Source organism: Mirounga leonina, unplaced genomic scaffold, assembly GCF_011800145.1.
Source record: "Mirounga leonina isolate KUSES-001 unplaced genomic scaffold, KU_Mleo_1.0 Mir_366, whole genome shotgun sequence".
Classification (NCBI taxonomy): Eukaryota; Metazoa; Chordata; class Mammalia; order Carnivora; family Phocidae; genus Mirounga; species Mirounga leonina.
This window is the reverse complement of record NW_023270709.1, coordinates 18069253-18094503: the sequence shown is the minus strand read 5'-3', so window position 1 is coordinate 18094503 and position 25251 is coordinate 18069253. Positions and strand designations below refer to the sequence as shown.

The 25251-nt window shown below is 48.8% G+C and overlaps 1 protein-coding gene across 1 annotated transcript in view; it reads right to left on the bottom strand.

Annotated features, from left to right (window-relative positions):
• GMPR (guanosine monophosphate reductase) overlaps positions 1–25251 on the bottom strand; it is a 43668-nt gene that overhangs the window by 8804 nt on the left and 9613 nt on the right. Inside the window, exons 3-6 of the mRNA XM_034985730.1 lie at positions 24316–24399; positions 21221–21394; positions 10112–10193; positions 6524–6630 (exon numbers count right to left, since the gene is read on the bottom strand). Of these exons, the coding sequence (XP_034841621.1) occupies positions 6524–6630; positions 10112–10193; positions 21221–21394; positions 24316–24399 (447 nt within the window). The remainder of the gene's footprint in view (positions 1–6523; positions 6631–10111; positions 10194–21220; positions 21395–24315; positions 24400–25251) is intronic.

Sequence of the window (25251 nt, the reverse complement as noted above, 5' to 3'; positions counted from 1 at the left end):
GCTGGAGGGCATCTAGCCAAGCGGGTTGAACCACTGGTGTGCGCCCCCAGAGCTGGAGGGCATCTAGCCAAGCAGGATGAACCACTTTATGAACAGCACTTCCCCTGGAGAACAGGGGTCTCTGTGACTCATTTCCCTTTTTTATCTGCTTTTGAGGCCTGTCACTCCACAAGCTGTAACTCAATTTCTGTCTCATTACTTCTTTGCAGTTCAGATCCAAAGGTAGGTGTGAAAGCTTGAACTCTGTATTTTTTTATGAATATTTACTGCCTGGAACTATTTCCTCCATCGTGTCTGTGACGGGCACACCCCAGAAATATTGCAGGTTTGGTTCCAGACCACAAGCAATAAAGCGAATATCACAGTGAAGCGAGTCAAATGACTTTGGTGGTTTCCCAGTGCAGACAGAAGAGCATTACTGTCTAAAAAAAAAAGGTACACAGCTTAGTTAAAAAATACTTTCACTAATTTTTTGTATTGTATTGTATTGACAGTATTTTTGCTAAAAGATGCCGACCATCCCCTGAGCTTTGGGCGAACTGTCATGACCGATCACAGATCGCCGTAACAAATACAAGGATGAAAAAGCTTGAAATTTTCTGAGAATTACCCAAATGCGGCACAGAGACACCAAGTAGGCAAATAACGGTTGGAAAAACGGTGCCAACTTGTCCCTGATGTGGGGCTGCCACAGATCTTCTGTTTAAAACAAAACAAAACAAAACACGGTTTCTTTGAGGTGTAATAAAGCAAAGCTCGATAAAATGACGTGTGCCTGCTCTCAAGTGTAGCTTCTCTGACCCCCGGAGGGCCACGGGGTGCTAGGGAATGGTCATTTCACAAGTGGTCTAAGTTACGTGGCCCAACCGCCCACGGGAAGACAGTGACAGGACTTGGGGCTGTGCCTTGTTGGCCCCAAGCTCCGGCGTCTCCACTTCCTCTTTCAAAGGTACAAGCCCTTCACTCGCCCTGCCAGTTTTGGAATGCTTTATCTCTGTACCAACCAGTTTTGCACTCGAAAGGGTGTCAAACATATGACCTGAGAAGACTAAACAAACTCACGCCCCCATGACACTAGGACGTTACTGGACTTAAAACACAACACAACACACACACACACACACACACACACACACACACACACACCCTCCCTTGCTTTCGAGCTGTGAGTTGTCACTGCCACGGTGGTGTCTCATGCGGGGCCTGGAAAATTCCACATTCTTGTGGTGAGGGATGAGGCCACCGGGGCCCTTGAAAAAGGAGCTCTTCTCTTCCCAGGATGGGCCAAGACGTCCACAGTTAAGAGGGCTCCGTGACGTGCCATCAGGAGGAAATCCTACGCACGGCATCTTCTGCTCACTTTACTTGGAAATGCATTTATAAATAGACAAGGTGGACCAGACACGCCAGGCTGCGCATTTGACCCCATGCCATCCGACGTCGCAGAATGCTTTAGGGCAAAGGAGTCTGCTCCCTACTCCCGCTCACAGATGGGTTTCCAGAAGCTGCTCAAAGCATCCTTTTCATGTTCTCAGGAGGCGAGAGCAGCAGGGGCAAACCCCTGGGATCTAAGACACACGTTTACTTTCACATAGAAACATCACAGCCGCTGGAAACGTTTTCAAAAACAATGTGCAAATATTCAAAGCGCTGCTTGTTTTGCTTTTCAAGAGTGTCTTTCAGGAGAAAAAGCGTCGCGTGACAGGAGCGGTGGGAACTCCATCTGTGAACTGTCGGCCTACCTTCTCTTCTCAAGAATACTTGCCCTTCTCTAAAATTGAGGGCGGGGAAAGCAAGTACAATTCAAATCAAGCACCTACTATGTGCCGGGTCTGTTACAAACTTCACTTAAACACCACAAGCACCTACAGTTGATATTTTTGTAGATGGGGGCGGGGAATGAGGGGAGCTCAGAAAGGTTGAGTGACTTGCCCAAGGTCACACAGCAATAATAATGTCAGAACAAGATTAGAACCCCGGTTAAGTGTACACTCTAAAAATGTCCAGAAACAAAAATAAATAAATAAAATTTTAAAAACATAAATCTGTCGAGAAGCATACTTATCAAAACATTAGGCGTGGTCCTCTTAAGAAGGCTGACAGTTCCAGGAACCTTTATATTTATCTGTAGTTTCTAACTTTTTCTAGGCTAAATTATGCTGTTGGGGAATTTTTCAGGCCTTAAAAATTTTTAATTATCTGAAAAACTTTGTTTAGGTCTTGCTAAAGAATGGTCTAACTGCTTCTGAAATGCTGTATTAAATCGTTAAAATGATCAGAAATTTGCTGATCCATCTTTACTTCTCTGCAAAGGGTCAGTGCAAGTACTAGTGACCGGGTACAGAGAGGGAGAAGTTTGGGGATGACTTTGAATCATCTGGATCCTTACCATGACCAGCCCTTCACGATACAGGGCCTTCTGAGCCTTGACAAGGCATGCTCTCTTGGTCTTTATAAAATGCACTGATTAAAATGCTGGAGCTTGAGTCAAGAAGAGACCAGGGTGATTCCAGTCAACCTAATCCCAGGACTTCTTTCTAGGTCTTCTAAAGCAGCACGAAGTCCAAGGTGTGCTTGGTTATCAGTGGATAGTGAACTCACCGGTGGTTCGAATCCCTTCCCTTCTAACCGTGCATCAGGGACTAACTGTCCTTTCCCCACTGGAAGACACACGTGGGGTCCTTGGGGGGGGGGGGAAGGACAGAGGACGCGCACATCTCCCAGAGCACTGGGGTGGGAGAATGAGCAGATGGGGTCCTGTACCAACCCTGCATTCTCTGTGACTTCAGCAAGCCTTTCTTCTTCTCGTTCTTTGTGACTTCCTCATTTTCTAAATGGGGGGAGGGCAGTCAAGGGAAGATGAACAGACCTCAGTCTGAATGTTGCCAGTAGTCATGCTGGACAAGTTAAGATCCTGAAGCTTCAGTTCCTCACCTGATTGCAACGGCTAACTTTATGTATCAACTTGACTGGGCCACAGAGTGCTAGCTACCTAGTCAAACCTTAGTCTGGTTGTTTCTAGGAAGGTTACTTCCTTCCTCCCTCCCTCCTTCCCTCCCACTCTTCCCCCCTTCCTTCCTGATGAGATTAACATCTGAATTGGTAGACTGAGTAAGCAGACTGTTCTCCCCCATGTGGGTGGGCCCTATCTAATCAGTCGAAGGCTTGAATGGAACAACAGGACTGACCCTCCTCGAGTGAATTTTTCCTGACTGCCTCTGAATGAACATGGGCTTTTTCCTGCCTTTTAACATCAACTGAAACATCAGCTTTTCCTGGTTCTCAGGCCCTCCGATTCAGACTGGTACTACACCATCAGCTCTCCAAAGTCCCTAGCTTGGCAACTCACCCTGCACATCTTGGGACTTCTCACCCCCCATAATCACGTGAACCAATTCCTTATAATACTTTCTTAACCTCCTCTCTTGCCAAGCACACACACACACAGGCACCCTATTGGTTCTGTTTCTCTAGAGAACCCTAATACACCTGTCAACTGAAGCTAACTGCTAGTTTGTCAGGTTGTTCCAAGGATCATAAATTCTAAGTGTATTGTGCCTGGAAGGTAGTAGATGCTCAACAAATAACAGTCATTCCTTCTTCTAAGTCTGTTTCCACCTTTACTTTCAGGGATCACTTCTACAGTGTGTTTCCACCTTTATAATTCTCTTTTGTGTGATGTCCCCAGCAGATGACAAGACAAAACTAACTAGTCACACTTCAATCTTCACCTACGTAGGGGGTGTCCTGAATTTATAGCTCGCTGCCTCTCAGAACCCCATGTGGGCCACAATAAATAGAAACCCGATTCAAGTCCAGCCGCTTGAGCATCAGCACCTGCTAACAGCCCCCTGCTGTGGCTTCCTTTTACTGAATTTCAACAGCATGGATGTGCTAATTCAACGATCAAAGTGTCATAGGAGACAGCTGGAAGGCAACTGGGCAGAGTAGCAAGATCCAAAATATCCGATGGGTTTCCAGTGGGTTTAGGGACTGGCTAATGGGAGAAATCGGCTTGTGAAACCCCATCAGACACAGGGGCGGTCGAAGAAATGGCTGCTATGAACCCCGGGCCCCTGGGCTGGCCAGGAGGAATGAGCTCAGGTCAAGAGTGCCGATCCCATGGGAGTCTAACTTCGTCTGGTCTTCTGGCTACGCACGGAACGTCTGACCCCGTCTGGGAAATCTCTCACCATTACTGAGAACCTGGGAGCACCCGGACCGCAAGCCTGGGCGGCCACTGTTCCTGACTGACAAGTTCAGAGAAGCCGTTCCCTGGGCACTAGCAGATGAGACCCCGCTCTGAACACGGGCCCCACCAGGGTATGCTGAGCCTCCAGGACAGGAACCCGTGGTTCTCAAACTTGAGAACACATGACAATTACCTGGAGGGCTTGTTAAAACACAGTCCCGGGCCTCCCCTTCAGAGCTGCTGATTCGGTAGGCCCGAGAATTTCTAACAAGTTCTCAGTTGATGCTGATGTTGTTGGTCTGGGCCCTACACTGGGAGAATCGCTAAAAGAAGCTTATCAGCGAGGTGGTGCTATGTAAAGAGAACCCAAGTTGATTCTCAGTCGCTGGTGGTGCATGCAGAGCCTCCCCACCCACCTCGCCCCCCCAAATATGGTCCTATCAATGAAGCAGGTGTGAAATTTCTAGAAGGACACAAATGTGGAAACTCGGAATATGTTCACAGTAGAACACTTTATTCGACAGATCCCTGATTTGGAAATGGTGGCCGCTCAAGGCACATACAGGACACGGGGGCCGAATTTTGTGGAAGCCTCTTGATGGTGAAAACGGTCACGGGATAGAGATTTAGGGCTAATTACATATGGCGCTTTCGTGGCCAACCTCGGAAGAGTCGTCTTTGCTAAGACAGGTCCAGGAATGTCTTTTTAAGAAAGCTTCCCTGGTGATTCTCATGCAGCCAGCCCAAAACAAGGCCCTAGGGAACACTTGAGACCCACCGGCATCCTGGGGACCATGCTGTTTGCGGTGAGTTGGATCACTGCACTCGGCCTTTCACACACAATAAATGGGCGTTCACTTGTGCCCTGGGGCAAAAGCGCAGCGACATGGTGACAAGCTCAGGGTCTCAGAACGGTCAGCAACCAACAAACCTTCCTTGTCTAGCACATAGTAGATGCTCAATAAAAACCTGCTGATGGAACGGTGGATGGATGGAAAACTTGGGTGAAGAGTGAGGAAGAGCACAGGGAATCCGCACTGGACAGGACCCTGGCTCCCGTGAAGCAAAAGCCATAGCACTCATGCTAAACTGAGGCTCAAAACGAGGGAAGGCGCATGTAGGGATTTTTATAGAGTATCCTTGTATCCTCAAAGCAAGTCTAGAAACCACACGTCAACATGTTGAAGTGCTGGGCTGAAATCAACAAGCTATCATTCTGCAGGGATGTGTAATCGGATGCATTTGGAAATGTTTGGTTTTTTTTAATCACCTATCAATTATTTAATGTGGGAGCCTGACTCAGCAACTGCACAGGTCTGAGGGTTTAATATATTCAATGAATCAACACTGTTACAGGACCACTAAAATTACACCACGAATTCAGAATTTGTAAAAAAAAAAAAAAAAAAATTATATGTATGTTAAAAAAAAACCCCACATTAAATGGAAGCCATTGTTCTGAGTCTGCACGATTATATCCCACATGTTCTGGGTACATCTCTTCAACTGTCTGAATAGTCGTCACAACCGTGAAGGTAGAGCAGAATCATGGCTACGCTGAGGACAGATATTAATTTGGCATTAATTCATTCACTCAACCTTTAATGTTTAGTGGCTGCGTCCCAGGCTGCTGTCCTTCTAGGAGCTTCCTGGAAGTGCTGCTAGATCACTGTCTCTGCCTCTCCTCACCCCTTCCCATAGATTTCTCAACCCACAGCAATCTGCCTTCTGCCCCCAACATGCTACTGAATCCGCTCTCACTCCGGTAACCAGGGGCCGGTGGCCCCCAATGCAACATGACTGGCATCCTTACCGAAAGGAGAAACGTGGACACAGGCGCGCACACACACGGGGAGGACGCCACATGTAGACGGGAGCTATGGTGCCACCAACCATGGGAGCTGGAGGTTTGGAACAGAGCCTTCCCCCCAAGCCCTCGGGACCCTGCTGACACCCCGATCTCAGACTTCTGGTCTCCAGACCTGCAAGACCGTGATTTTCTCTTCTTTAATCCACCCAGGCTGGGGTGCTTTGTAGCAAACGAGCATGTGGCCCTCTCGTCTTCCCAAGCTCCTCACAAATCCAACACACCACCCAACGCCATGAGTTGTTACTGACCCCTGTGCCTTCGCCCCTCACTGCAGAGTAAATGGGGAGCAGGGCCTGGGTCTCTGCCAAATGTCACTGCTGGGACCAAGGTGCCCGGCTCACCGCCAAGCCCACAGGAGGCCAACCGGATGAAGGGCAGCCAGGAAACAGGCTTCCTCGGGGGGCCCCCCCCAAGTCCCGAGATGTTCCCACACCCAGCCCCCTGCCCCGCGGGAGACTTACGGAGATGATGTGCCCCTTCAGGCCGTGGGCAGAGTCTGCGCACTCGATCACCGCACTGAGCTGGGGGTAGCCCACCCCCGTCTTGGTGCGGGTGGTGCACACGGAACCTGGAGGGCGGGAGAGGCGGGGCCCAAAGAGAGATGGTTAAGAATGAGCAGCACGTGATACAAAACGAGCCTGCGTCACGGGCACACAGCCCCACCCCGATTTACGGGGTGGGGGTGAACTTTCTTTCCGTGGGGGAGTGGCGGGTGGTGAGAACCCCACCATCTGGCCACGTGGCTTCTGGTCCTCATCACCGTCAGCCGCTGATACCCAAGACACCCTGTCACTGTCACTCGCCGTGACGTCAGCCCCCATCTCTGCCTGCTTACACTCCCGTCCCTTCCCTGTCCCTCGCTTTTCCGCACAACCACGCTATACGTCAAGGGACCCCTCGGGCTCCTCCCACAGCCTCTTTACCTTCAACTTTTGTCAAATTTCTAACTTTTCTGAGCCTCTCGGCCTCGCCTATGAAACAGAAATGGAAACACTCACGCACGGGGTTGCGGTGCGTCACTAGCCCCATGCCTGCACCCCCCCCCCCCCGCCCTGTCCTCAGTGGGCCCCAGCCTCCTGGGCTTCGTGATCGCCCACCCTGTCCGGGGTCCCCGTCTAGCCTGGGTGGCCGGACCAGCTTCCATTTCAGGACCAACCGCCCGGATGCCTGCAACCCACCTTGACCTCTGCCTTTCCCAAGGTCAACCCCAGTCCTGGTGGACCCGTCTGCAGAGTATGATCCCAGCTAGGTCCAGGCTGAGTTATGCCCAGAGCACCACCATCTCCAGCACCTGTCCCCTTGCTCAAGTCCTGTCCGCCTCTCCCTGTAAATGAGCACCCCCTGTCCCCCAAGATCACCCAGACCGAATTCCCATATGTCCACCTGCCACCCTCCTCTGCCACCTCGCTCTCCCTCCTGCTCCCCACACTCCAGCCACTGGGACCTTCCAGTTCCTCCAGCACAGGGAGTTTCTCCCCACCCTGGGGATTCTCTGTACATGCTGTACTTTCTGTCCTGAGCACTCCCTATGAACCACCCCCCCTGGTCTTGCCAATGCTTCTCATCTTTCAGGCTTTATCTTAAATGTCACTACCTCAGGGGAGTTGTTCACCATGGTATTCACTTCAAAAAGAGGCATTTAAATAATTATTTGTGTACGAACACAGGGGATCTGTTTTCTCTGCTGGATGGTAAGCTCCATGGATAGTCATTGTTGTAGATCGAGTGCTGAGAATAGAGCCTCGTACATAAGGGGGCTATAAATAGTCACTAAAAGAATGCGCAAACTTAAGAATAGATGAGTCGCCCACATGCCAGTCACACTGTTTCCCCACTCAATCGGCCATCAGGCCTGGAGACAAGGCTGCTGGAACCCCAGCCTCCTCTCCTGGCTCCCCACCACCACCCGTGCTTTCACGGTCCCCCCAGATCTCTCTCCAGGGCTTCGAGGACAGGACCAGACAGAGAACCATGTCCAGAATTCCAGGAGGGGATTCAGCAAGAAAACCAGAAGGATGGGGGAGCCCCCTTTCCTCCTGCACCTGTCCAGCTACAGGGCAGAATACATCTCTTTATGTCCATTGGTGTTGCTCACAATCCTGGAGCCAGAGAGCTCCTCTCCCCACCAAGGCACCCTCTGCCCCAGGAACCAGACCTTCATTGTGCAAGGCAGAATTCATTTCCTAATCTCTGGTTCCCAACTGGCTTTTCTCCTCTCCCACTCCATAGCCAGATCCTCGCAGGAAGGCAGGGGTCTCTGCCGCAGAGGCCCAGAGCTCTGCCCCCGGGGGGGAGACCTACAGAGGTTAGGCCAGTCACCTTTCTTGGAAAGAGCCAAGGAAGAACTTTCAAACGAGGCATGGGAATGGTCTTGATTAATGCTCAGGTCGAAAGGAGAAACTGGATACATGTTTTCTCCCGGTTACAGGGGCAAGGCGCCCGTTCTTAACGCTGTCATTCACAGAGAGAATACCCAAGGTTTTTATTCTAAAGAATTCATGAAATTTAAATGTCATCTCCAATCAGTTTAAAGAAGGGGATCTAACAAAGCTCCTTACCCTCTTTGGTCATATCTGTTCTGATAGACAGCCCTGCCAGGGCTGGGGGAAGGGGGGGGGCACACAGCAACAATGGAAGGACCATAAATCTTCTGGGGAAACAGAGTATATACACAGAGCATGCGCATGAAGGAAACAAGTCCAGCTGAGTGCTCAAGATTACATCAAGTACATCAAGAATAGCTCTTCGAAAGCCAAGAAGACTGCCTACACTTACGTCCTGTACCCAGAACAATGGCAGCTAGTAGATGCTCCGTACGTATTTCTGATTAAACAGGTGACTGGTGAGCGTCCTGCTTTTGGAAGAAAGAGTCTTCCTGGTCTATTAGTAGCCTGTTCTATTATTAGCTCAGCCTATTACAGCCCATCCTGAGCAGGGAGCTCCTTGTCAGTAAGAACTGGGCCTTAGCCTCTCTTTGACTTTTCAAAAAGCGACCAACACTCCGTAAAAACCAGGCCTGTCTTTCCTCTTGCTCGGACTTTGTTGTTAATTGGCCCGAGTGGCAACATCCGAAGCCCAATCTTGAGAGTTTCCTCAAGTCCTCTGGTGAGCTACAAGCCTCTTCTTCCCTAATCCTCTCTTCATACACATCCTGTTCCCTCACGGCTTATAACTGTGCCAAGTCAACAACACGACGTCTTCTGCCTCCTGCAGTTCATTCCCACACTCTTCTCATATGGCTTGACGGTTTGTTTCCTTTTTTGGTAGTGTTCTTTGGGTGGGCGGTATTTTAAAAATCTTCACTGTTTTTTATTCCCAGCTGAAAATGTATATCTTCTTCCCTTCTCTCCAATTTTAGTGTTTGTTTAGGAATGGATGTGCAAGGAAGAATTTGGAAACATGAAAGCTCATGTTTCGCCCAAGGGGAAGGTGACCACCATCTGGCCCAGGAGAAAATGGAACTGTCCAGTGTAAGGACAGAGAGGCTCTGCCTTGCTCCTCCACTCAAGACACCAATGGGTGGTCCTAGGAGAGAATGCTCAAGAGGATAGGGGCAAACTGAGCTGGATATGTATCAGGTGAGGTGCCAGGGGTGGTAACGACTGGGCCATGGGTCACGTTCAAATGCGGCCTCAGAGCTGTATGCCTATGTGCAGTGTTTGGGGTCCCTCAAACCTTCTTATAAACCTGAGTTATTCATGTCCATTAACTGTCCCCATGATTCTTCACCCCCTGGCCTTCCTCTTCAAGGTGTATGGGATCATTAATGAAATCCGCCTTCTCTTCTTCCACATTAGCGCTCTGAAACCAGGACCTCACATTCTACCCACATCCCAGCTCCGTTAAGACGTTCCCTGGGGGCATCAGAAAGCAACCCAATGACATTTCCTAACTTCCAAAAGTAGTGTGATACTTCCAAAAGAAATGGGCTTTACGCCTGTGGCTGGGTCACCCATGGGTTCCCTTCTGGCCACAATCTCCGGCCTCCCCTAGCCCCACACCCCTGCGCCCGCCACACAACCTCTGCTGTGCTTCCCAGCAAGTCTTACCTGGTCCAACACCCACTTTGATTATGTCTGCTCCAGAAAGAATAAGCTCTTCCACCATCTCCCCTGTTACCACGTTCCCTGCCTGAGACAGAAAGAACACAGCCCACGATCACATATTATTCCTGGTGATACAAAGATGAGTAAATGAGCAACTCCACACCTGGACACACAGTCGGACACGTCCTAAAGCCACCAGGCAGTCTTGGGGGCCAAGAGAGGGAGGTCAGGGGAACAGTGGACTGAATCCCTGATTCTGGATTAAATGTGAGGTTGGTGGGTCAGGCTGTTCCCCCGGTTTCCTTCCCTACTGACTAGGAACATAGAATCTGACACCTGAGACCACACCGGGGTGAGCTGACAGTAGGAGAAGGTACGCCAAGTGTATAATTTTAGAACTACAAGAGACCGGAGACTATCTAGGGCAGAGCTTTTGAACATGTCCGTGATGGACAAAACAAAATCCTACGGAGATCCCAAATACATGAAATAAGCAATGGAACGCTCTCAGATGATTATCATCTTTATTGTCGGGCATAATATGTTTCAGAGATGATAACCCCTGAAGAACGTTTATGAACTCCAGGGGCTCCGGATTACGAAACCCAGTGATCATCTCAATGATGGGAAATGCCTGGGTGTCCCTCCCCCACCTCAGGGCCGGTGGTTCCCACCTGGACCTGAAAAGGCAGATGAGCCCTTATGGACCAACAACACTACAGCACACTCCGATTTCAGAACACGAGCCTGTGGCCCTAAGAATAAACAGGGAAGCCAGGACGTGGCAGAAGCTTAAAAACCGAAAGAATGCATCTGGTTTGGAGACTCTACAAGTTCTTTCAGTGCAGGAGCTGGGGAGCATGAAAATAGCCCTCTTTATTACGACTCACTGCCCTGTGGATTCTTCAGCTGGTCCATAGGATACTTGGCAAGATGCCTGACTGAATGTTCACAAATGCACAAAATCTTATTTTGGGAAATGCATCCCTATTCATGCTACCACATGTTTTTTTTGTTTTTTTTGCATTGAATCTCCAATGTCTTTTCACTGAATTCATTCCTTGGGGGGGGGGGGTATTTTTCTTTTTGAACCTAGACAAAGTGACTTTTAATTCAGTATAAAAGTATTATGGATGAGGAAGGCTCAAAGCTGCTTTAATCCAACAGCCATCTGACAATAGAAAATGCTAGGCAGTCCAGAAAAAGGACCAGGACACTGAGGATACCATGTATGATGAGGGGGGCATTACATGTCAGTGAGGAGCAGAACAAGGTTTCAACAGAGCTGGGGAAAGGGATCTTCTGGAAGCAAGATATAGATTCTCATTCATACTTGTCCCCAAAACTAGATTCATGGATGCAAGGGTTAAATTAACAGAAGTTGTGCCCTTCCAGACTTAGAATACCTTGAAGACCTGTAATAAAAGTGGAAAAAAAGATCTATGTGTATACACACACACACATACTCATATAATCAACAAAACTAAGAGGCAAATAATGTGGTAGAGAAAAATCCCTGCGATTATGACAAAGGGTTACTAACATTATAAAAGCTCTCCCAAATCTGAAAAAGAAATGCTAACACCTCACAGAGTAATTGCCAAAGGACATGAGCAAACTGAAATAAATAAAAGTGGCCAATAAACACAGGGAAAGTGTTCATCTCGCGAATCATCGCATTTATTTTTTTTTGAAAGATTTTATTTATTTATTTGAGAGAGAGAGTTTGCGCAAAAGAGTGGCAGAGGAAGAGGGAGAGTGAGAAGCAGGCTCCCCGCTGAGCAAGGAGCCCGATGCGGGACTCGATCCCAGGACCCTGGGATCATGACCTGAGCCGAAGACAAATACTTAACTGACTGAGCCACCCAGGCGCCCCACTAATCATCACATTTAAATTCAGATACCAGGGAGGTACTACTTGTCACTTAAATTATCAAGGACAATCATCATTAAATACCGAAGAGGAAACACACTATCTTTCTCTGCTGGTACAAGGTCTCCTTTAGTACAAGTTTTCCTGGGAAGCAATTTGTCCATACAGAGCAAATACAAAAAATACATATATCCTTTGATCTAGTGAGTGTACTTCCAGGATCGATCCTCTCTGGAGGGAATAATCATAACTGAGGTCAATGATTTAACTATGAGGATGTATATACTATTTCTAATAGTGCAAAACTGCAAATGTGTTACCCAAAATGGGAATGGTTCAACAATCTGATGTTTTTCAGCTACGTGAGGTTTTTAAGATTGGTCTGATGGTGCAGGAAAATGCTTAACCGCTTTCAGTATCATGTTAGGGGAAAGAGTTTTGTTTAAAACAACAACGAAAAAAAACCCATAAGAATACGTGTACATGAAAACATATACCAGGGGCACCTGGGTGGCTCAGTCGTTACGTGTCTGCCTTCGGCTCAGGTCATGATCCCGGGGTCCTGGGATCGAGCCCCGCATCGGGCTCCCTGCTCCGCGGGAAGCCTGCTTCTCCCTCTCCCACTCCCCCTGCTTGTGTTCCCTCTCTTGCTATGTCTCTCTCTGTCAAATAAATAAAATCTTTAAAAAATATATATATATACCAAAATGCTAACAAATTATGTATAAATGAAAGAATTACCCAACTTTTAAATTTTTTCTTTTTCTTTGTAAAGATTTTATTTATTTGAGAGAGAGAGAGAGAGGGCAAGAGGGGGCAGAGGGAGAGGGAGAAGCAGACTCCCCACTGAGCAGGGAACCTGACGTGGGACTTGATCCCAGGACCCTGGGATCATGACCTGAGCCAAAGGCAGACGCTTAACTGACTGAGCCACCCAGGTGCCCTTAATTTTTTTCTTTAAAATTTTCTGGATTCTACAGTAGGAACTGCATTACTTTTTTTTTTTTTTAAGATTTATTTATTTATTTTAGAGAGAGAGAAAGAGAGTGAACACAAGCGGGAGGGGCAGAGGGAGAGGGAGAGAGAACCTGAAACAGACCCCGAGCTAAACACGCAGCCGGACTCGGGGCTCGATCTCACGACCCTGAGATCATGATCTGAGCCAAAACCAAGAGTCGGACGCTTCACCAACTGCGCCACCCAGGAGCCCCAGGAACTGCATTACTTTTATAATTAAGTCTGATGGTTTTGGGTTTTCAGTTTTGTTTTATTTTAGCACAAGAACCAACGTAAACTTTGTAGCCAAGGGAGAATTTAATAGGAACCTAAGAAACAAGACTCCCAAGCTCTCAATTCTTCCTCACTGCTGGTCTTGTTAAAGAGTAAAACATTTTTTAAATTTTAAAAATAAAATAAAAATAAACTTTAAAAACAAAACCAAATACATACATACATAACTCAGAAGAAGTTACTCTCAGCTCCCTACTTAGTTTTGCTTTCAATGTGGATATTTTTTTCCCCTGATCTGGTGCTGCCAACGAATCATTTTACTTTTTAAAGGGCCTACTTTACACAAAATAAATTAATTCAGGTCAGTTCATGATGGATGCACCAGGTCCAACCACATAAGCTCAAAGTAAGTTTTTGGGTTTTTTTTAAGATTTTATTTATTTATTTGAGAAAGAGAACACAAGCAGGAGAAGGGGCAGAGGGAGAAGCAGACTCCCCGCTGAGCAAGGAGCCTGACAAGGGACTCGATCCCGGGACCCTGGGACCATGACCTGAGCCGAAGGCAGACGCTAACTGACTGAGCCACCCAGGCGCCCTTCAAAGTAAGTTTAAAGCACGAGGAAGGTGACCCTGTTCTGGTAGCCCAGAGGCTTGCACAGGTATCCCTGTCCCCCCTCGGCCACACATGTGGCTCTTTAATCAGTAGCTGGAAGGCGGTCACTGCAGAGAAGCTGCCGTATGGAAAACCCCAGAGTGACCAGGAAGCACTTCCAGCCGGAGGACAGCTCGACAAGAATGCTGAAGACAGAGGCAGATCTCATCAAAGTGGACACCGAGAAAGGCCAAAACTAAGAAGGAAAGGGAAAGGCAAAATCAAACACGAGAAGGACAACAGGACATGATCGGGCTCAGGCTTGGCCCCAGGCCCCACCCAGGAAGCAGTGAATGGGGTGATTCGGGGGCGATTCGGCGGGGATGTGGGGGCGATGCCGGGGCCTGGGGCCGGCCAGGGTGATTAGAGAGGATCCAGCCTATCTGGGCCCGAAGCAGCTCCTGGGTGGCGCAGATAGCATGACCGGAACGTGGCCGCACCTGAAGCACATGCTCGTTTCCCGGGCATCCGTGACAAAGCGCAAGCTCTGGACCCTCCCGGGGGGCGGAGGCGGTGGGGAACCGAAGCAGGCAGGAATTTCCACCGGGCACCCCTCTCCTGGGGGAGGCCAAGCACCACCCAGGCGCCCCACTCGCATGCCTTGCCGGCAACCACCACCCCTCCAAGGGCAAGGAGAGGCGTGGGGGCCCAGGGAAAAGAAAAAAAAAAAAAGCCACAGGATTAAAGAGGTCCCCTGGGCCAAAACCAAAACCAAGACTATTTTGCCGCAATTTTTCCAGCTTTCCTTTAGATCCAGACATCTAAGGCAAGGTAGGTTCAGAAAGCCCTGGGGTCCACTGGTGACCTTCAGGTCCAGGCAACGAAAAACTCGAAGGCTCCATTTCTCCTGCTATGCTGGGACTAACCACACCCACTTGGTGTGGTCAAGATAGGGTTTACAAAGAAAGTTCGATTCAATTCCTAGTACAGAGCCCAGCTCTCCAAGGGTGCTCAATAAAATGTTTTTAGTCCCTCCACTTAAGAATGCTTTCCATATATTGCTCTTCTGCTCACTTTTTTTTCTTAGACTTAATTATGGTCAAATATCCATGACATAAAATGTACTGTTTTTAGTGATTTTTAAGTGGACAATTCAGTGGCACTGTCGTGCAGCCCTCACCCCCATCCGTCCCCACAACTTTCCATCATCCCAAACTGAAATTCAGTACCTCTTCAACAGTAACTTCTCTACCCACTTTTTACTGGCTCTTCTGAGGACCCCTGCCAAGAAAAATCCTTTCCATAGGAGGATGGGAGGCAGGGCTGGCAAACAGCCGCGGGCTGCATCTGGCCTGTGGGCCACAGTGTTCCAGCTCCTGATATCAGGTGGTGACACGCTGGGGACAGCCTGGGGGGCCCAGTCAGTTAAGCGTCCGCCTTTGGCTCAGGTCAGGATCCCAGGGTCCTGGGATCAAGCCCTGTGTTGGGCTCCCTGCTCAGCAGGGAGTCTGCTTCTCCCTCTCCCTCTGCTGCTTCCCCTGCTTGTGCTCTCTCTCTCTGTGTCTCTCTGTCAGATAAATAAAATCTTAAAAAAAAAAAAAAAAAGGTGGTGACATGCTAACGCTAGTACCTTCCCCCAAGCACACAGAAATGTCCCTACGCCTACCCACGGAATCAGGAAGTAGAAGCTATCAAGGCAATAACCTTATTTTATAGCACATTAAACTCCGTTTACTATGGGACTCTCAGAGACGCACACATCACCTGGATCTGAGGCCCTTCACGGCTTCTAGCACAGTTCCAGTTCACACCAGTTCCAGAAAGAGAGTAAAAACAGGAAATCCAGGCAACTCAGCCTGCGGGGCGTGGTCTGCCATAACCAGCGCCTGGACCTCAGGGAGGCGCGCTCCACGCTGGGCGAGTGAAGCTGCCCACGGCTAACAATGTGCAAGGGATTCTAAAGAGCGTCCACCTCCTTGGGAAGAGGGACGGAGCAGGGGGTGTCCCCCTGTGGCTCTGAAGCTTGTCCGATCACGAGTGCTGCAGAAAGAATGCAAGCAGGGACTGAGCCACTGGCCACGAGCAGAAATGCCGAGGCTGTGCCCGTGGCTTACCCGTGGATCGGTCAACAGCGGCTAATGGGCACCGCCCAGTGGTGTGGGGTGGGCATCTGGTCTACTCTGAAGAGGTGAGGTGTCACAGACCTACCTCCTCGGGACCAAGTGAGAAAGAAAAACACACCAGTGCAAAGCTATTTCCCAGACCCTATATAGGGACATCCACATCCCAGCAAGCTGGTGCGGCTGCTGGCTTCGGTGTGGTGTAACGGAAGATCACAGGCCCTGGGGGCAGGCGACCTGGCTCTGAACCCCAGGCCCACCTCTTATAGGCTGTGGGATCCTCAGAAAGTTCCTTGAGCTCTGTAAAACGGAGTTTCACATCAATAAAAGTAGGTGCTACTATCCACGCTCAAAGACTAGCCATCATCAAAAGCCCCTCACCCAGGCTAGTACCTTTTTCTACAGCACCTGGAGCACATCTTTCTCCTTCCTCTCTCAAAGCCACCAGGCAAATGGCTCTGGGACTTACTACACTATTCTAGCAGCCAGCACCTTCTACAGGAGCCTCGTCTGCCGAAGTTTTCTAAAAACCCCTGCTTTTTCCATCCTTCCTTGCAGCAAGGTGCACGTCAGGGGAAAGGCAAGGAAATGGGGTGTGCACGTGAATCCAGGATGTACAGGGAACGGGGAGCAACAGCCCCATGCTGCAGACAGACCCCCGGAACCACCAGCCTCAAGAGCATTTCTGAGCACCCCTCCTGTTCACTGCACCGGAACCATCACGATGACACTCAGCCCCCTTATCATATGCCTTTCGGTTCCAAAACATTGGACAAACGGTAATGCATCCAAAAGCCATTAAGAGAAATTAGACTTTCAAAAACCAAGGGTGTTAAGAGTACTGGAGGTTTCCAAATGAAGCCCAGAGTTCAGGGGTCAGTGCAAGCAAAGAACGCCTCAGGAATAACGCATCTATCTCGCCAAAGTCCCCCGTTCATTGCTGGGGAAACCGGCAGGAAGAATGAGAACACATCCCAGAACCAACCAGCAGATGCGAAAGAGGTGCGTGCGGGTGGTGGCTGCCCAGAGGGCCGCGGGAACTCTGCGCCAACCCCTCCCTCCTGGCCTCATCCCCATGGCAACCCCCAGGCTCTGTACAACGCTCTTCCTCTTTTTTTTTTTTTTTTTTTAAAGATATATTTATTTATTTGAGAGAGAGAGTACATGAGAGGGGGGAGGGTTAGAGGGAGAAGCAGGCTCCTCGCCGAGCAGGGAGCCCGATGCAGGACTCGATCCTGGGACTCCAGGATCATGATCTGAGCCGAAGGCAGTCGCTTAACCGACTGAGCCACCCAGGTGCCCAACGCTCTTCCTCTTGAACTAGCAGCCTACCTCCGTCCTGCACTGCCCATCCCCTGGTCCACATCCCCGAGGGGTGGTGCACCAACGGGCTCCCTGGGCTCCACAGCGGGCGGCTTGCCTCAGCTCCCGGCAGGCCCAGCTGTGAGCTAAAACTTACAGCCAACGGTCGGGAGCCAAGGATAGAAAGTTCTGGGGCGGGGCGCCTGGGTGGCTCAGTCGTTAAGCGTCCACCTTCGGCTCAGGTCGTGATCCCAGGGTCCTGGGATCCAGCCCCGCATCGGGCTCCCTGCTCCGCGGGAAGCCTGCTTCTCCATCTCCCATTCCCCCTGCTTGTGTTCCCACTCTCGCTGTGTCTCTGTCAAATAAATAAATAAAATCTTAAAAAAAAAAAAAAAAAAAGAAAGTTCCGGGGCTCTTGCCGATTTCTGCTATCACTTACCCTTTTTGGGAGAAGTGGTACAGGTTTTCTCCATCTTCTTGCAACAAAAACAAATAAACCACTCCCCCCGCCCCATCCCACTTTCCATTCATCTTCTCCATCAGCCTTCCATCTCTGACTCCGCGCTCAGGGCATCTGTCCTCAATGGTCCTCGCAACCGGCAAACAACAGTTTGTGAATAGCGCACTGAGCACAACACATCACACCATCTGATCCCCCCAACCCCCTATGATCCCCAACCTCCCTTTCACAGGTGAGGAAAATGAGATTCAGAAGGTTATGTGACTTCCCCAGTGTGACTGGGCTCATGGGGCCGCATCAACTTCAGGGGCACTAAGTGAGCGATTCTAACGGTGTCACAACCAGCGGCCAAGCAGAGCAAGAGGAAGGGGCAAGTTGAGCAGGTGGGCAACGGTATTAACGACTTGTTTCGGGGGCGCCTGGGTGGCGCAGTCGGTTGGGCAGCTGACTCTTGGTTTGGGCTCAGGTCACGCTCTCAGGGTTGTGGGATCAAGCCCCACGTCAGGCTCCATCACACTCAGCAGGGAGTCTGCTTGAGATTTTCTCTCTCCCCTTGCCCTCCCCCCCACTCACACTCTCGAAATAAATAAGTGAAATCTTAAAAAAATAAAGACTTGTTCTAGGAACAATGGAACACCTACCATATGGCTTACATAAATTGTGGCTGCATCTCAACATACTACTGACCAAAAAACGACAAGAGACACACACAGCAGGGTTACCATTTACACAAGGTTCGAAAACAGGCACAATTCAATACTGTTAAGAAGGCATTAGCAGGGGCACCTGAGTGGCTCAGTTGGTTAAGCATCTGCCTTTGGCTCAGGTCATAATCTCAGGGTCCTGGGATCGAGTCCCGCATCCGGCTCCCTGCTTATTTGGGAGTCTGCTTCTCCATCCTTTTCTGCCTCTCCTCCCCCTGGTGCTCACGCTCTCTAATGTTCACTGTCCCTCACTCTCTCTAAAATAAATAAAATCTTAAAAAAAAAAAAAAAAAAGAAGGCATTAGCAATGATGAAACCAGAGACACACAAGGAAGAAAATGACCACTAGAGTCAAGGTGGGGCTTCCATTTTCGGTGCGAGGAGGGGCTTCTGAGTGTAGGTGCCCTGGAAAGACCGTTTATCTTAGGACTATTTATTAAACATCCAAGTTCCAAGCACTCTTCTGTATGTATGTCCTATTTCACAATGTAATGCAAGAATTACTAGAGAAAAAGAATGTGGAACCACTGACTGACCTCACTAAATCTGTGTCATTTCTGATTCCTAACCCTTCAAAACTATCTCTTACACCCCAAAAATGCCAATGGAGGTAAAGCACAACTTCCAAGTTTATCGGTCAATTCTATCCCCAGGGCAATTAACCCACTAGAGGTGCACTAGAAAGATCTAGAAAGATCTAGACCTATATCACCTCAGATAAGAAGGACCGTTAACAGCAACCCTGGGCCTGCTCGATCTTCTTCTCTCCAGGAGGGATAAACGAAGGACTCATCTCCTGGTCAACACCTCTTTGTCATGCTCCTTCTAGTGTCATCCACTGTTTGACAGATTTACACTGAATACCAAACACTGTTTAGAGCGACCAGGTCCCAGCTGAGGGGCCGCGGGCTTCTGCCCTCCTGGGAGCCCCGCTTTCTGTTCCCTCCTGTGTGAGGGACGTTACCACAGGTGGCTCGGGGCAGAAGAGGCTCAGCATGCCGGGTACTAGATATAGATGACCTGACTTCCAGTCCCCACTTAGCCGTTCAGTATTGGAAAGGCCTTGTGAACACTCCACAAAGTGTAAGAACAGATCAGACTCAAGATTCCTCATCTGGGATAAATGTGGGACAATGGTTCCTGTTCTTTACAGAGATGCTATACAGAACGAAAGAACAGATGTGAGCCTTCTGAAGCCTGGAGCCTTCTGAAGCCTGGTAGGTAGTCAATAAGCAGTATTACTGTTATAAAACAACAACAACAACAAAAAACCAATGACACAGGGCGCCCGGCTGGCTCAGTCGGTTAAGCGTCTGCCTCCAGCTCAGGTCATGATCCCAGAGTCCTGGGATCGAGTCCTTCATCGGGCTCCCTGCTCAGCGGGGAGCCTGCTTCTCCCTCTGTGCCTCCCCCTGTTCGTGCTCTCTCTCTCTCTCTAGCTCTCAAATAAATAAAATCTTAAAAAAACAAAAAACAATGACACTGTAGCTCTATTATGGAGGATAAAATGAATTTTTTGGTCTCCCATCCAACTTCTCACACTGTACAGCTGGTTGCTCTTTTTTTTTTTTTTTTAAATTTTATTTATTTATTTGATAGAGAAAGTGAGAGAGAGAGGCCAAGAGGGCGTAGGGTCAGAGGGAGAAGCAGACTCCCTGCTGAGCAGGGAGCCCGATGTGGGACTTGATCCCGGGACTCTGGGATCATGACCTGAGCCGAAGGCAGACGCTTAACCAACTGAGCCACCCAGGCGCCCCGGCTGGTTGCTCTTGAGACAACTCTTGATCCTTTCTTCTCATATGATTGGAAAGCACAAAAATACTTATCTTAAAATCCTTATGAATCCTTAACAGAAGATTTAACTCCACTACCAGAAACAATTCCTGTGTCCCAACTTCCTTACAACGATGAAACATGAGGAGAAATAAAATTCAAAATTTACAAAAATGGAGACACAGGTAAATTACCTAGTGGCCAGTCTATAATTGTCACATTAATTAAGACCAGTAAGAGACACACATAATCACGACGTACACTTTCCAAAAGCCCAAATGTAACCAGAGAGCCTCTAATCTCTTTTTCTGGCACTAGCAAATGAACTTTCTGACCAGTGAAGGTGTTCATAATTAGGAAAATATGCAAAAGGCAGCAAAGTCAAGAAGAAAGGTCCTAGACCAAACAATACTCCAGCTGATCTGCAAATAATAGCGGACTAGTTCAGCTCCTGTTCACATGGGATTTCTACTGTTATAGGAGTTTTCTACTGGCAAGTTAGGAGAGGGATACAGATGACCCAAATGAGTTAAACTCAAATCCAGTTACACTATTTTCATTTTTTAAAATATAAACTCTTTAGTAAGGAGTGACACAGACCTTTGTTCAAAGGTGTCCCATGGGGACGCCTGGGTGGCTCAGTCAGTTAAGTATCTGCCTTCGGCTCAGGTCATGATCCCAGGATCCTGGGATCGAGCCCCGCATCAGGCTCCACACTCAGCGGGGAGTCTGCTTCTCCCTCTCTCTGCTTCTCCCCCTGCTTGTGCTCTCTTTCTCTGACAAATAAATAAAATCTTTTTAAAAAAAACAACAAAGGTGTCCCATGGTAAGAAACATCTGATGACATTTAGCAGAGATCAAAAGCCCACACCCTGTGATGTTGATCTGGATTTTAGTTTTTATGGAGAGCCAGTTTGCAGACCCTCCATTGCCACTGCCTGTTCTTTTCATAATGATCCCAACTCGTCCCAGTAAGAAGGCACTGACACAGCTCCCCCGAAACACTGAACAGCCCTCTCTTTGCTTTCCCCATCTGGACGGTGTTCCGCCATACCTACCATAATGGTGTGTTCTGGAAATCGGGCACGCACCAGCTTCACGAACTCCACAAAATGTTCCGAATACCCGTTGGCCACATCCAGGCATATGAACTTGACCTGCGGCACCGCTTCCAAGATGTCGCTCATCTTTTCCAGATCGCTCTTCCCACTGCCCGAACTCACGGCTACGTGCTACACCAAAATAAACCGAGAGGCACAAGACGTGAGGAGTCAGGAGCATTCCAAAGTCAGACCCTGCCTCCATCCATTCTCCTCTCCTGGGGAGACTGCTGTGAGTGTCTGAGGTTCACCCGGACCAAAGAGACACATGGTGGATCTGCTCAAGAAACACGCCACGGCGGAGGTAAAGGAGATTGGTCCTCGGCCACAGAATCTTCCAATAAACAGATTTTTAATTACTCAGGAAACCTACTCCTTGGCCTTTCCTTAATTTCCTCACACTGTGTGAACTCTGAAACTGTAGAGCTGCTCAGGCAAATTCTGCTCTTCTTGGAGGAGAGGCAGGAGGAACGAGGTCCTCCCACCAACGCCGTGGCTGTCACCCTCACGGCTGGCACCGGGAACAGGAGGGCAAGGAAGATGTCTACACTCTTCTGATAGAACTTCCAGCTTTCGTCTTGACTCTCAATACAGTACCATCACAACATGCAAATCGTAACCCACTCAAAAAACTGCAATACTCAGGGTTCCTATGAAAAGGGCAACATGGCCAGAAGGTGCAAGACCGGACAAGCCTGTGATGCTGTTTCCCAACAGCACCTGTCTGTGTGGACATCTGAAGCCCCCACACCCTCCTCGGTGATACCCTCTTCCCCAACCTCCACGGCACCAGCTGTCTCCAATCCATCCCTCTGCTCCTGGGAAAATCTGCTTTCTGGGATAAGATTTGTTTTTAGTCATGGATGCCTTTGTGCAACTGAGTTGTGGTTTTGTGCCCAGGGTCAGCATCTCACCTTTTGTAAGAATATTTGTATTTTATGACACTTCTCTAAGCCACAAGCCACCGACGGCGGGGAGGGTGGGGGGGGATGACACATAACTGAATACCCTTTGTGATTCCCCCCAAATCACAACAATGTATTAATGACACAGATACTGTATGTAAACAGCCTGGTAACTTGATACATGTTTACTCCAGTTTCCTGCGTTCAGATCAGTTTTCCCTCCTCATGCTGCCAGTCTGCCCGGGGCTGGTCCAATCCATCCCTCCCGCTAGAGCTTTGCTACCTTCCTTGTTTCCCTTTCATTTCTTTTTTTTTTTTTTTTTTAAAGATTTTATTTATTTATTCGTGACAGACAGAGAGAGAGAGAGAGAGAGAGAGGCAGAGGGAGAAGCAGGCTCCCCACAGAGCAGGGAGCCCGATGCGGGACTCGATCCCGGGACCCCGGGATCATGACCTGAGCCGAAGGCAGACGCTTAACCATCTGAGCCACCCAGGCGCCCCTCCCTTTCATTTCTGTTAAAGTTTGCTAAGTGGAACTCGAGATTGGTTCATTTCTTTTAGTGTTACCAAGTTTTGGACATTTTCGCCTCTTTCATTAGCCTTTGATTTGGTCGGGGGCAGAGTAGCAAGTCAAACGATCATGCTTGGTAATGAAGGACCAGGTTCTAATCAACAACACATTTCCAAAAACCCCTGTACAGGAGTGAGAGGTATGACCGCCCCCCCCCCCCAAAATCATCGCTCTCCAAACTTCTTCCAGGAAGGAAAGACAGTGAAGTGATTAATATTCATTCAGACACGAAATGGAAAAAATGAAGGACTTGATATTGAGCCAGGATTACCGTATCTCCAAAAACAACCTTTTCACTAATCAAAATCCACAGAGTACAGCCAAGGGGAAAAAAAAGCCAGTATAACTTCAAACGATGAAGTCATTTTCCAATCACAAATGATCTGATCACAGAGAAGAGCGTCTCCAACGCAAAGAAACTTCTCTGCAGGCACTGGCTCTGAACCACCCAAATGTGCCAGGTGGCAAGTCAGGTGTGTTACATAATAACAAGAGTTTTTGTTATTTTCAAACTGCCTTCTTTTTTTTTTAATAACAGCTTTACGGAGATATAATTACATACCACACGCCTCACCCATTTAGAGTGCACAATTCAATAGTTTTTCATATATTCAGCGTTGTGAAACTGCCATCACAATTTTAAAACATTTGTCCCTCCCACACGCGTTGGCCCTCACCCTCAAATTCCCACCCCCCAGCCTTAGGCAACCTCTCATCTACTTTGTCTCTGTAGGTTGGCCTATTTTTGACATTTCACATAAACAGAAACATATTTTCACGTCTGGCTTTTTCACTCGGCAAAATGTTTTCAAGGTTCGTCATCCGCATTGTAGCATGAATCAGGGCTTCATCCCTTTTTATGGTTGAATAATATTCCGTCGTATGGACATACCAGCTTTTGTTTATTCGTTCATCAGCTCGCGGACACTCGGGTGCTTTCTACCTTTCCGCTCTCACGAATAACACCACTATGAACATTTGTGTACATGTTTCTGTGTGGACCCCTACTTTTCTATCTGCGAGGTCTACACCTAGAAATGCAATCGCTGGGTCGAGTCGTAGCTCGCTGTCTGACGTTCTGAGCAACAGCCAAAGCAGGTGCACTATTTACATACCCCCCAGCAATGCGGGAGGGGTCCAATTTCTTCACATCCACGCCAACGCTCGTTAGCGTCAGTTTTTCGGATTACAGCCTTCCTAGTGGGCAGTGTTTATTCAACTTCAAAACAACTTGTTATAATTCGATGTTTTTCCTCCAGTCAGAGGACTGTTCAGACTGGATGCACCCCTTGCAGGAAACCGAGGTCTTCCACAGGTTCTGTACCACCAAATTTTTCAAGGAAAAAAAGCCCTAGATATTCCTGGTAGAGAGATCCTAATATTTTCCAAAATCGGATCCAGAGCTGGTTTCCCTGGCAATGTTGAAGGGCAGGGCCCACTACTACCTTTCCATGGGACTCTCTCTAGGGACTCTACCGGTCTGTCCGCTTCCAATTCAAATCCTGGCAACCACCCTGAAGTGTCTCTCCCCTGCCCCCCTGCCAGAAATGTAACTTATCACCGGAGAGCAGTCATACCTGCAGACATTCTGGGTGATGAGCCGCGAAGAGCTTCCACTCGTCCAAGGTGTAGTGCTTTTGAATTGCCGTGAACATGGAGTGCTAGGGGACCAAACAGCACTGTTAGGACAGGAAGTCAAGCGAGCCCGCTCTCCTCCCTGCATGGGCCAGGGGGGACCTGACAACACAAAAGAATGGGCTGTTCCTTCCAGTTCACGCTTCATTTGCTTTAAATATGCTGAGGGCCAAGAACAGACAAATGTGTCACTGGTAGAATCACACAACCGTGTTTTCCATTCTAATCTGATCAGACAACCCTGCATCTGGGACTCAGGAGGCTCTGCCGGGAGGCCAGGGAGGGAAGAAGAAGAAGGGTTCTCAGGGCCCTGTCCCGGCCCCACCGGCTGAGTCAGGCCCAGAGCATCGGGCAGCAGGTGCCCTGCCCTGAAGAGCACCCGAGGGCCAACTGCTGATGGCCAACCCAAGAGAACCTCAACTCATACCTAAAAGCTTCGCTTTGTGTTCAGTCTCAACATGTCTTGTTAAAAGCTAAACCCAACAGGCAGCTGGGATTCTGGAGGGAGGGAATTCGACAAATCGTAATCCCACACCCATGACTACCAACCCAATCCAACATCAACACTTTGGTGCAAGCACCTCGTGTGCTATTTCGTTTACTTCTCCAAGCAACTTCGTATAGTCATACTAGCTTCGTGGACAGAAATGGAGCTTAAGCAATTTAACAACAGCTTGGCCATAAAGGGGCCAAGGCCAGAATCAAACTCAAATCTGACTACAGAGCCCAGGTTCCTGCCCCTCTCCTAACCTCACTGGGTCTATTTTCCTATCTACACTTTCCCACTCTAAAATCCCATGCCTTTATGAACTCGCACTAAATCAGTGGATCCTAGGGGCAGAAAATTCATAGTACACACACACACACACATGGTTTCA